The sequence below is a fragment of the Leptonychotes weddellii genome, chromosome 5 (assembly GCF_054177405.1).
Source record: "Leptonychotes weddellii isolate Sample4059 chromosome 5, ASM5417740v2, whole genome shotgun sequence".
NCBI lineage: Eukaryota > Metazoa > Chordata > Mammalia > Carnivora > Phocidae > Leptonychotes > Leptonychotes weddellii.
The window spans coordinates 111,359,869-111,373,138 of NC_138373.1; the positions used below are offsets into that span (position 1 = coordinate 111,359,869).

Genomic DNA, 13,270 nt, shown 5'->3' on the forward strand with positions numbered 1-13,270 from the left:
TGCATAGCAGCTTTGTGATTTTAATGAATTTGTTTAGACGTTTGTTTAGGAACTGCCCCAGTTGATGAGGGAAAAAAATTCCGTAAGTAATTGATACTATATATTGAGCTCTATTAAGAGTTTCACATTCATTATTTCATTCTCTTTTTACTGAATCCTATGAAATACATCTATTATTCTCATTTTACAGATGAGGAAACTAAACTTTTCAGTGTTACAGAACTAGCAAGTAGCAGAATGAGGCATTCATATATAGGTCTTTCCAATCCCAAAATGTATACCCTTTCCATTATATTCTATAAACATTTCCACAAACATTAAGTTAAATTACATGTAGCAGTGTATTATTATTTCCTGCACATCTCATGAATCCTTCCTAATATAGAAGTATGACAAATATATTACATAATAGCCTTGGGTCACTGATTTCTAAAATTTTAGAAATCCAGCACTGACATAGTTCAGAAGGATCTAAACAGTAGTTTGCTGGCTAGCAACAGAAAACAATGGTAAATATTTTATAAAATCATCTTCTTGAGGTCTTCTAACAGGCCCTTAATAGGGTCTGTAGTGTCCTATTGCTTAGAGATACCTGGAAGACAAAATCATGAAAAATGCCTCATTTAATGTTTATATCACTCCTGGAACATACATGTATTCTTTAAGACCTACTATTATATTATTCTAAAACTCTTTGTAAGCAGTTTAAATCTTTTTGCTATTTAAGCCAAAATGAAGAGAAGGATTGACCAAATAGAAAAACTGAATAATAATTCAGTCATCTCTTGGGAGAAAACAAGTTAATCTCTCTGGAACCTATATAGTTGCAGAATCAGTGGATCATTACACAACTCTCTACTTCACGTTGGATGTGTAGATTTTCAAAATCCATGAGCATAAAAGAAAACCTTTTTAAACTCTTGCACAAAACTGATATAAAGTAAAAATGATCAAGTATATAGAGTTAAGATCAATATTTTAACTTGTTTTATTAATTAAAATATTAGCATATCTAAAATGATTTTGCTTTCTAAAGTTCATTGATTATTTTGAAGTTTGGGAAAGGACTCGGAGGCTGCTTAACATTTCTATTTTTTTCATGAAGTGATTATTTATCAACCTTAAAATCTGTCAGTAAATATAAATAAGTATAAAACAGGCAGATTTTCCCTACTAGCAACCTTGATTCGATCTATATCACTTGATGTATCACTATATTGATCTAGGATAACCCAATTCTTTCTTGGAAAAGTTTCCCACCATACAAGTACATTTCATTAAAAAATATCTAGGAACCACAGGATGTACTATGTCTCTTAAGAGTTTTTTGTTGTAAAAAAAAAAAAAAAAAGAGTTTTTTGTTGTTCATGATAGAATTCTAGACCTATAAAGACTATTTGATTTGTTTATTGATTCAATTCAGTTTAGTTCTATTGTCATTCAGTGAGTATCTACTATATCATTCAGTGAGTATCAGCCTATACCATAGGCTGACATCAACCTTCAGGGTAGTGTCAGCTTTCAGAGCATTTTGTGTGCACTTCCAAAAAGAATTCAAGTAGCAACTCAGATTAATCAATTCCCAGACTTCATTCCCGTGTTAAAATGAAACTTTCCAGATCCCTTAGGGTAGGAGATATAATTTTGTTTGTTCTAATTTTTTTAATTTAAATAACTTGGGACACCTGAGTGGCACAGTCGGTTAAGTGTCCAGATCTTGGTTTCAGCTTAGGTCATGATCTCAGGGTTTTGATCTCAGGGTCCTGAGATCGCTCCCCGCATCGACCTCTGCTCAGTGCAGAGTCTGCTTAAGATTCTTTCTCCCTCTTTCTGCCCCTGCCCTCCACTTGCTTTCTCTCTCTCAAATAAATAATCTTTTTAAAAAATCTTAAATAACTTTCATTGCAGCAGACAGTTCATTAGAGTCCCCAAAACTTCTTACTATCTTACCACAGATTTGCTTCACCCGTTTACATTAGTTACATAGTCTAACCCTTGCAAGAATTTGAGTTTTATCCCTTGAAGAGTCTAATCACCCTCTTTTATAATGAGGAAACTAATGCTCAGGGAGATTAAATGACTTGACCAGCGTTACCCAGCTAGTTAGTAGCACTGAGCCAAACTCAAAATCCAAGTATACTAGCCCTTTGTACAAGACATTGTATTCATTTCACTACTTTTTCTTTCTCTTTGTTAGAACCTAACATTTGCCTGAAATAAGGAGCCTCTGTATTTTTGTTGTTGTTTTAAAAACTGTAACATGTCACTTAACAATTTTTATTCATATCTCAAGTTTCAAAATATCATTAACGGATTAAACACTTTACTACATACTGTTTTGGTGTTTGCACTACTCCCCCGCCTTTCCACTGCCTTTTAGCTATTTAGAGAGCTAGTAATGGGAGAAGGGAATTATAAAATTACAAAAGAGAAAAGAATGGTTTAGAGGGGTGAATAAAATCAGGGGGAGAAGGGGTTATCAGAGGGAATAACTGTAGAGGAATAACAAAGTAGAAGGAAAAAGTGAAATAGTGCTTACTGAAGACCAAACATAGTAAGAGTTGAAAAATAAAGACAGCAATGTATCAATCATTGTTCTTTTCAGGAATGTGTTTATTCTGGAAGATTTTTCCTTAGGCTCATGTAGCCAGCATCAAACAATATTGTGAGTTAGACAAAACTTGTCTTGGACTTCTCTGTATTTTCTTCCATTCAGCCTTTTAAAAATAAAAACACAGTGTTTTTTCTTTTTTTCTCTGATCCATCCCAGCCTGAAAACTGGCTCTCATTTGACACCTCAGTTTAAACCTTACTCTCTCCCAAAGTATTTCTATTTGAAGTCCTTTTAATTGGTGTGTATAAGAACCTCTCTGAAAGGGATTATTTTAACAGTGAGTAGAGAGGGGAATTATTTGAAGATCAAGGAACCCTTCCTAGAGTATCTCTAATTTCAAAACCGAGTCTGCCTTTATGTAAGGTACACTTTGTTCGTATCCAGCCTATTTCTTAAGTTCTCAGCATACTCTTTTCCCCTTCTCAAAGCCCTAGGTTAAAGTTTTAGTGGACGAGAAAAGTGTGAGAGAATGTGAGAATATAATGATGATCACCAAGCAAATAGTACATTCTTGCAAAGTTAACTAAGGGAAGCATCAAGATACTGATCCCACAGAAGCAATCTAAGTCCCGGCTTATATTCAATTATCTATGTGATGTAAGAGAAAGTTAATTTCTCATCAATTACTACCAATTCAGAAGGGAAGTGGACCTCAACCAATTCAATGTTTATGAAAAAAATCTCATTTCTCTTCATAATTGAAAGAAGCATGAGTGAAATAATCAGAATTTCCATAAATTAGTAACTGAGGTCATTAGAAAGTTGACTGCTATAATCAAATCAATTTCACAATATACGTAAATAAACCATTATGCCGTATGCCTTAAACTTATACAGTAATATATGTCAATTGTTTCTCAATAAAACTGGGGGGGGGAGATCATAAAGATTGGTAGAAAAAGTAAAACTTACCCAAACTTCTAGATTCTGGAGCTAGACTTCCTGGTTTCAAATTTGTGTTCTGTCAATTGCCTCAATCCACCTCTGCGGAATAGGAATAATAATAATACCTACCTCATAGGGTTGCTGTGAGGAGCAAGTTAATATTTTAAAGTGTTTGGAACTGGTCTTGGAACTCTGTAAGTGCTTACTAAATACAATACTATAACTGTTATTTCTTTTCTGTCTCTGACGGCAACTAATTAGGTCTACAAAATGGCCTCATAAATCTGATGTATAATTCAAATTAACATTGAACTTACATCTGTAGGTCCAGTTAACTCATTGCCTTGACTGTGGTGCAAATGAAAAGGTTACTTTACTTTGTTGCATGGGTACAGGCTTCAACATTCCAAATATGCATCTTCTTTGAAAGGCAACTGATAGAGGAGTGTGCATGAGGCCTCATTTCTCAATTATGCTATAAAATGATAGAATGGTTTTGACTTCAAAGTCTATGACCATTTTTTCACAGCTTTATTGAGATATAATGTATATACTATACAATTCATCCTGTCACCAGTAAGCAACATTAGCGTTCACTGATTGGCTCTTATATCTCAGGCAATAAACACATATTGTTTCATTTAATCTTCATAAAAATCCTTTAAGGTAGATACTAGTATCCCTAATTTTATGAATAAACTAAAAGTTAAGTACTTTGCAGCTAGAGGTTGAGGTGAGGATTTAACTGTTGTTCGTATGGCTCCAATACTCTTCCCATATCATGCTGCCTCTCCTTGGAAAATTAATTTGTTGTCTTTCAGAGGTTGGCCGGGGCGGGGGAGGAACGTGCCCTTTGATGGCACTCATGGTTAGAGGAACTAATTTTTTTAACCTGTCATAAGAAAAGCCAAATAATACAAGAAATAGCAGTAACTGGAAGCTGCTTTCAGACTCTCAAATCAAGGATGACATGATAGTGCAAAATAGTTTTATTATGAAGAAAATAAGCAACTATGATGCTGATACACACACATCATAATGCCAGTATACACTACTTTAATTTGGAAGGGCTCAGTACTTCTTTCTAGCATAATTGCATCCATCTTTATTGCATTCCCACCAAATGAGTTAGACATTAAACATGGGGAAATGAGAGATCATGCAGGAATTCTTATCCAGTTTGTAGACTTTTCACATAATTTATATTATCCTAAAGTCAAATTTCTGGACCTTCTCATGCTTGGAAATATTTAAGCAGTTTTGCCACAATTCATTTGAAACAAATATTTAGGTGGTTCTTTTTTTTTTTCTTTAGGTGGTTCTTATGTTAGGTAGCATGATGCTAACCACCAGCTGTACAGATTTAAAAAGGAAGAAGAAGAAGCAATAACAAAGATGAATCCAGTGCAGCCCAGTTAATATTTAGGGTCAGGTTTTCAAAAGGAGAGGTAATCAGTATGCTCTAGTGGACAGATAGCACGCGGGGTTTGGAACTTGGGTTATAAACTTAACCTCTCCACCTACTGTGTGACCTTAGCATTTGATTTTTGAGACTCGATTTCCCCATTTGTAACATAATTGGCTACAATAAAAGCTGGTATTACTAAATAATTTTAGGTATACACACATGGGAAGATGTGTTTTAAGAAAATGTTACTCTATAACATCGAGGATAAAGGTTTCCTCGCACGTTTCCTTCCTTTTTAGTACCTGGCATTCATTATTTGATACATACTTCACACCGTGTTCACCGAGGAACTGGAACGTGTTTTTCACTGCAGTTTAGCGTCTGGGTGTGCCTGGGGAGGCGTCACAAAGAGCCTATAAAAGGTTTCCACCTACAGCAGGAGTAGGAGGGCAGGAAGGAGCCCAAGAAGGGCACTGAGGCCAAGCGTTCGGTTTCGGATTGTTCTTTGTTTGGGCCAAAATTCACCGAGTTTAGGCTCTGCGACGAGCAACGAAAAGACTAGTGTCTCAGAGCTGTTAAAATTTTCTGCCATATCTTAGCCGTCCCCACGCCCCCCGCCCCGCCCCACCCTCAAGCGTGAGTGAATGCGCAAATAAGGGTTTTCAGGCGCCTATGAGAAAGAGGGAGGGAGGCAGAAGTCGAGGATGGACGGGGCGGTGGCACCGCTCTTGAGAGAGAGGACCGAGGGCCCCCACAGGGAAGGGTTAAAACCTGGCTGTTCCGAGCCAGAGGAGTCCAAGGCGAGATGCTGGACGCGCGGGGGCCGATTGGGGGCAGCAGACCACGGCAGCGTACTCGGTCCGCCCCCGGGACCAACTCTTGTCCCGAGGCGGCCCCCCCGCCCCAACGTCTCTTTTGGTTTCGACCTGCCGACTGGGAGGGGCCGCGGGACGCCATTCCCACAATGCTCTGGGGCGTGCCGCCGCCGTCGCTGCCGCCTCCGCTACCGCTAGTGGAAGAAGATGGCGGAAGGCGGAGCGGCGGATCTGGACATCCAGCGGTCTGACATCGCGACGCTGCTCAAAACCTCGCTCCGGAAAGGGGACACCTGGTGAGAGAAAGGGGTTGAGGTGGCCGCGGTTGCGGGAGGATGATGGAGAACTGGGCGGGAACTGCGGGCTGGTGTCTTTCGCTAGTGACAGGTGCGGGCAGGTCCGACGGCGGCCACACTGGGCAGCAGGATTTTGGCTGCTTGCGAAATGTTGGGGCAAAGATTGGACCCGAGATGAGGGCCAGGGTTCGTGGCTTGTCGGGGCGTGCTGAGAGGCTTCAGAGGAGCGGCGACGGCGACTCATACAGTTCTTTTCGTCCTCTTTCCTTCCGTAGTGCCGCTCCCACCTCAGGCCTTCCCGAATGATAGGTTATAGTCGTTCGGCGTGAGTCTCTCAGTTTTTGACAGGTCCAGGTCCCGCGGCTTATCAAGATCTTACCCTCTTTCCTTCTCCAGTCATTTCCTTTCCCGGCATTGTCGGCATTCAAGTTCCTTGTTATTCTGATTCTTGTATTCTTCCGGGAGGCAGGCTGCAGGATGTTTGCGGTTCGTACTACACAGGTGGCATGTGTCAGGGCGCCACTTAAGAGAAAGAAACCCTAGTTTCCAGTTCCTTGTCAAAAGGAGGGAGAGGAGTACGGAACCTTAGGCTAATGAGAAATACCACGTGGTCTTGTGCTTTAGTGGAGGCTTGATAGAAACCGGCAGCATTTCTCTTAGAAGCGCAGCCCTTCCCTCCTGTTTGAGGGATAACGTAGGCCTGCAAAAAGTAGATAAGTCCACTTGAGGTTTAAGTCACTTGCTAATATTCAGACTTATAAAATACCAAAGGATATACTTAAAACACTGAAGGAAGTATGTGTGGTTTTTAATACTTGTCGGCCATACTAAGTGGTATTCAGAATAACTTAAATATGTGAATATGTAACATAAAGAGCTGTTTATTAGGAAAGACAGTGTGCTTCTTTACTATAATAACAATTATTTTCATGTCCCATTGTGACCATAACAGTGGTATATAATTTACAGAGTGTTTTTTCCACGTACTCCTCTGACTTAGTGGAAGGAACATAAGATTTAGACCTAGTTAGATCACCGTTTCACCACTTAACCTGCAATATGACTTTGAGGAGAGTTAATTTAAGTCATTGTACCTCGATGTCTTCAACTATGAAATGGAAAATAATAATTTCATTGTAGGGGTTTTATCTTGGTTCCGTGGAACATTCTGAAATATTATCTGTTTATGAGATAACATAAAATTTTAGTTACTTTATTGTCACCGCCATTTACTTCTGATAAAATGCTGTAGTATTAGGACATTTTCAAGTAAGCTAGTAGATGGCAGTCTTGGGACTTGAATTTAAGTATTTTGATCTAAGTCTTGGTACTTTTTTCCTACTTTGTTAGGCTACGTAGATTCTGTGTTTATATGATAAAAATCCCTAAGGGTGTAAGCATACACTTGTTGCATTACAACAGAAAATATGATCTTTAGATGATTTAATAATCATTATTGTTCATGTAAGTGTGAGATGTTTATTCCTGTGCAGGAATTGGATACTTCCTAGGACACATGTTTACCTTGGTCTGTGGATTATTAAAGTTAAATTAATCCTTGCTTCCTATGTTTTGTTAAAGAACACTTAAAGATTCTTAATTCACCTAGCCTATCACCACCTCATAAAAAGATGGATGTGGATTTCCATAAAATAGAAATCTATAAGTTTAAATATGGCTATTATTCAGATGGATATTCTTTTTTAATGTATGTTTTTGGTATTCTGAGTAATAATTGGTGGTGTTGACACTATGGGATGATAGGAACAGTATGTGTATTGGGGGCATTAAACTTTGACATTTTTCAAATAAAAGTATTTTTGCTTTTTCACAAAGTTACTGTAAATCATTTTAAAGATCTGTTTTAAAGAATACAGGAAGTCCATAAATTTGAGTCTTCTCAGTGCTTTCATTTTAAAGAAAAGGAAACTGAAGCCCACATATTTAGATAACAGCAGAATGTGGAAATTTTTTTTTTTTAAGATGTATTTATTTGAGAAGGGGTGGGGAGGGGCAGTGGGGGAGAGTCCTTTTTTAAGCAGGTTCCCCACTGAGTGGGGAGCCTGACGCGGGGCTCAATCTCACGACCCTGAGAGACCCTGAGATCACGACCTGAGCTGAAACCAAGAGTCAGATGCTTAACCACCTGTGCCACCCAGGTGCCCCAGAATGTGAAAATTTTTGTCCTTGATTGATTACCCCTCTTAGTTAAAGGAAAAAAATGCAGGAGCAGGATGGTACTGTGGATTTGCAAAAACCAATTTGGTTTATATGTAAGCCAGTTAATTTGCAATTAGGTGAAATCTGTCAAAAAAGGAAATAGTTTAGAGCAAAAGTTTGATTCAGAGTTTTAGGGAGAATAATTTGAGAAGTACACATTTCATTATGTATGCATGATTACAGAACTGGTAAAGATTTAATAATTGTTACTTGGGCTCATGTTTTTGGGACTCATTAAAACTTGTTTTTAACTTGTAAAAAAGTTATTTCTATTTTTAATGTCTTTTTAAAAGATGTTTGGATTAGTCATTTATGGTTATTTGGGCAAATCCAGTCCGCTGTTTTATAGCTGAAATGGGCCATATGCAGATGGGACATTATCTTGGTATATGTGTGTAACCATCTTGAAAAAGACTGATGACTATTGAGAAAAAAACGGAAGGTTTACTATGTTTATTCTTGAAAGCTTAATACTAATATTTGATGTTATGGTCAAGTGCCTTAAAATGAATAAACTAATGAAAATGAAACTATTTTCATTAAGTAGTTTGGTTTTTTTTGTTTTGTTTTGTTTTAAAGATTTTATTTATTTATTTGAGAGAGAGAGACACACAGCGAGAGAGGGAACACAAGCAGGGGGAGTGGGAGAGGGAGAAGCAGGGTGGCTTCCCGCGGAGCAGGGAGCCCGACATGGGACTCGATCCCAGGACCCTGGGACCATGACCTGAGCCGAAGGCAGTCGCTTAACCGACTGAGCCACCCAGGCGCCCCTCATTAAGTAGTCTGTAAGCACTTTTTGAATAAGGATTGTTTGATAGTTCTCTGGTAGATAACCAGATTAGGCAATAGTTGATTCTGCTTGAAAACTAGTTTCTGTTTATTTGTAAATAATCAATGATTTTTATCTGCCGACTGAGTTTCTAGAGATGAAAGTAAGTACACAAGTCTGAGATGAGGAAGAACAAACTTTATGATATGCTTAATACTAGACTTTATAGTGACAAGTCAAAATTGATGCAGGAGAGTTATACCTCTTAAAAAGGTGAGGTATGAAAGTGACACTGATCTGCATTAGAAGGAATATAAAGTAGTCTCATAATGCTGTTTCTTAAACTGTATTTTAGCTCAAAGGAGATATTCAGAAAACCATGAACAAGATTAAGATTGTTTGAATTTAGAACTATAGAAATAAAGATAAAGGAACTAGAACTTGTTTAACTTAGATTGAATGAAAGATAAATTGATCTTCAGATACTTGGTTTCTCTTGATGAGATAAAAGGAAAAATTATTTTAAGTACATTACATGTTAAGTATATTAGGGATAGAGGAACCTATTTAAGGGGGATGGGTAATTAAATAAATGAGTTACAAAGGCAAGTTGTGGGTTAAGGAATACTCTCTTTGGAGATATAAGTAAACAGATAACTACAGATCATCAAAATCACTGCTTTATTTCCCCGTTTTTATTAAATGTTACTCTTCTACCAGTCATTTTCACTAATTTTTTATGTATGATGTTTTAAATTTTTATGTTCAATGGTATTGCATAGCTAACTTTACAAATTAAATTTTGTGTGTCATTATTGCATAAACCCTAATAACTCTAGTAGATTTAAGGTACTTCAGAGAGTAACTTTAATTTGTATTTAGAGTCATTTCAAATATGTATGGTATTTTTGTTTCAATAAATAGGCAAGGAATAGTCCATCAGATCATTGAGGTTTTCAGATTAGAAGACATTCAGTTTTAGGGCTTTGCTTCGATTCCTACTCTTTTACTTAGAAATCTTTTGAGGCTTTATTTTATATGGTCTCTTATGTTTCTGTAACTTTGATTAACACTAACAGAAAATAACCTTAAAATGACAAATCAGCTCATAATGTAAAGGGACACTATTAATGTAAACTCCAAATTGTTTAGTATATACTTGTTCAAGAAATTTTTACATTATTATTACTATAAGTATTAATTTTAGTTGTGCCAAAGTGTTAACCACTAAATTAGGGTATATATCACATCATTTGCAGGAAATGAGACCAGAAAGCAAAACGGGTTTTTTTAGTGTTGGTAAATTGGTGAAAATAAGGACAGAAATAGTGACATTATTAAGGTGTATTTTTTACATTTTAGTTGCTTAAAATCTAGAAAGGCAATTTTTCCTAATTTAAGCCTTATTATAAGTTTTTAAATCACTTCTGAGTTGTTAGTCAATCCAAAATTAATGTACCTTATTTCCAGGAAGATCCAGAGCTTTTTAGTCTGTGATTTCATTTATCTCTTTCGTGACATTCAGGCTTTATTTTTTTTTTTCTAAATCATACCATTTTCCCATTAGCACACATAAGGTACTAAATAAATGTTCTTTTTACAGAATAGTTTTGTGACAAACATTAATCTTGCTCACGCATACGTATAAGAAAAACTTAGTTTGTCAGGCCATGATGTGTAGTATTATATTTGAAAACACCATGTGCTAGGTACCATTTTAAGTACTTACATATGTTAACTTATTTACTCATCACTACAATTCTGGGGCACTAGAATGTGAATGTGCTGTAATTCACATTTGACAGAATAGGAATCCTAGGCTCAAGTGTTCACACCATAATATGGGATTTGAACCCAAGTAATTGGGGCTTTAATTCAGGCCCCAAAATCACTTATTTTGAAGATGCATTTTATTTATTTTTTTTTCAAAATTTTATTTATTTATTTGACAGAGAGAGATACAGGTAAAGAGGGAACACAAGCAGGGAGAGTGAGAGGGAGAAGCAGGCTTCCCATGAAGCAGGGAGCCCGATGCGGGGCTGGATCCCAGGACCCTGGGATCATGACCTGAGATGAAGGCAGACGCTTAACGACTGAGCCACCCAGGCACCCCTGAAGATGCATTTTAAAATGTAGTTCCACTTCAAAAGGAAAAAAAAATGAACATTTTTTTCTTTTTAAGTGGAATCTATTTTATATTTAGTAGCAGAATTCTACATAAAACTTGTGTTTTATGACTGATCAGTTTAGATATGATGGAGTATATAGAAAATCTTAACGTGTTGCTTCTGGAAAGCTGTTCCAAATGCTTTATACTTATGCAGCTTTTAAAATAAGTGCTTGGGGCGCCTGGGTGCCTCAGTTGGTTAAGCAACTGCCTTCGGCTCAGGTCATGATCCCGGAGTCCTGGGATCAAGTCCCACATCGGGCTCCCAGCTCAGTGGGGAGCCTGCTTCTCCCTCTGACCCTCTCCCCTCTCATGCTGTTTCTCTCTCTCTCTCTCTCAAATAAATAAATAAAGTCTTTTAAAAAAATACCTATCTTTCTCAAATTACTCCAAAAAAATAAAATAAAATAAGTGCTCTTATTTACCTCATTTTACAAATGTTTGATGAGTTCAGAGTTAGTTTAAATACCTGGTTTATAATGATTTAAAATACTAGATATTATCAGTATCTTCTTAGTATTAGAAATGTTTTGGGGCACCTGGGTGCCTCAATAGGTTAAGCATCCGACTTTTGATTTCAGCTCAGGTCTTGATCTCAGGGTGGTGAGATGGAGCTCTGAGTCAGGGTCTGCACTCAGCGCAGAGTCTGCTTGTCCCTCTCCCTCCCCCTACTTGTTCTCTTTCTCTCTCCATCAAATACATAAATAAAATCTTTTTAAAAAATGTTTTCATGCTGTCACTACTCAAATATAATGCAAACAGTATTTCATTAAATTATTATTCCTTCTTAGTTCTTCCTATATAGAATTATTCAGCAGTTACTAAAACAATTTTTTCTTCCTTGACTCATTTTGGTTTGTGCCTTTTATTTTCATTTCCTCAGTTTTCACTGTAATTCATACTCTCTGTCTTATATTTTTTCCCTTGAAGTCATTTCTCCATACTCTTTTTCCATCTGTTCTTTAAACAAGGGAATGTAGTTCCTTTCAGTTTTATCATCCAGTTTATACAGAAGTCACTACTAAAGAAACCTAGAGGGGCGCGTGGGTGGCTCAGTGGGTTAAGCGTCTGACTTCGGCTCAGGTCATGATCTCAGGGTCCTGGAATCGGGGAGTCTGCTTTTCCCTCTGCCTCTGCCGCTCCTCTTGCTTGTGCTCTCTCTCTCTCTCTGTCTCAAATAAATAAAATCTTAAAAAATAGATAAATTAAAAAAAAAAAGAAACCTAGAATAAGACTGTTAGTAAGTGATCTCACTTTTGGATACAGATTAAAAGGACATATCTGAAGGAATAATTAAGAACTGCTCCTCAAAAAGAAGTAAAAAAGGCCAGATTGTAATATGAGGCAGAAATTTTCTGTAGAATTAACCTGTATTTGGTTATACCTACAACATTTTTACTGCTTCCATCAGTAGGATTTTACATGGTTTCCTTATAGATCTTCCCCACAAAAGGAGGGTAATGACTACTTTTTCTTCTCCATGAGGAGGAGAGCTAGCTGTCTCTTCCCTCCTATTAGCTTTGAGAAGACCCAGATGTTATGTGGTAATTCCTTACTGTTAAGAAAAATCGTGTAACAGTAGTAGCCATAGAAAGGACTTCCTTTGTGAAAGAAGTCAAAGGCTTTCACAGGCAAGTCTAAGAGTGGCTTTGAGGCCAGGCCGTTCTAAGTTTTAGAGAGCCAGTTAAATCAAAACCTGGAGCACTAGAGACAATTAATTACTTGAGTGAAAAGATGAAGTTCCTTGAGTAAAATTTTGCACAAAAAAATTAAGAATAAGGGTGAAATGATCTGATCATGGTAAAAGAGCTGATAATTTGGGTTGCTTTATATTGTTTAACAGCATGTTTTAACAAATTTATGTTCACAAATTTGAATGGATTTCAAGCTGTAGAAACTTAATTCTCTGGAGAGGTATAGTTAAGTAGTTACATGTACCATATAGTTATGGTGATGGTTAAAAAATTACTACATGTTAAGAGCTTTACACATATATGAAATAAGTGATAGTATTCTCATTTTACAGATACAAAAACTGAGGTATAGAGTTATATGTACATAGTCACACACTTGGGTCAGTGATAGAGCAGAGATTC

The 13,270-nt window shown here is 37.0% G+C and overlaps 1 protein-coding gene and 1 long non-coding RNA gene across 5 annotated transcripts in view; one reads left to right on the top strand and one right to left on the bottom strand.

Annotated features, from left to right (window-relative positions):
- Nucleotides 1–322: 322 nt before the first annotated feature.
- LOC145721824 (uncharacterized) lies at nt 323–5,613 on the bottom strand. Its single transcript, XR_014145742.1, has 3 exons — nt 5,235–5,613; nt 3,527–3,598; nt 323–592 (listed from the first exon to the last, which is right to left on the bottom strand). It is a non-coding gene; the product is annotated as an uncharacterized LOC145721824 (long non-coding RNA).
- A 246-nt stretch (nt 5,614–5,859) lies between these two features.
- The window catches only part of USP15 (ubiquitin specific peptidase 15), a 113,095-nt gene continuing 105,684 nt past the window's right edge, over nt 5,860–13,270 (top strand). For all 4 annotated transcript variants that reach the window (XR_014145741.1, XM_006740661.3, XM_006740662.3 and 1 more), the window contains exon 1: nt 5,860–6,018. Coding sequence is in view for 3 of the 4 variants with exons in the window: in XM_006740661.3 (XP_006740724.1) it covers nt 5,930–6,018 (89 nt within the window). In the remaining variant the exon portion in view is untranslated. The remainder of the gene's footprint in view (nt 6,019–13,270) is intronic.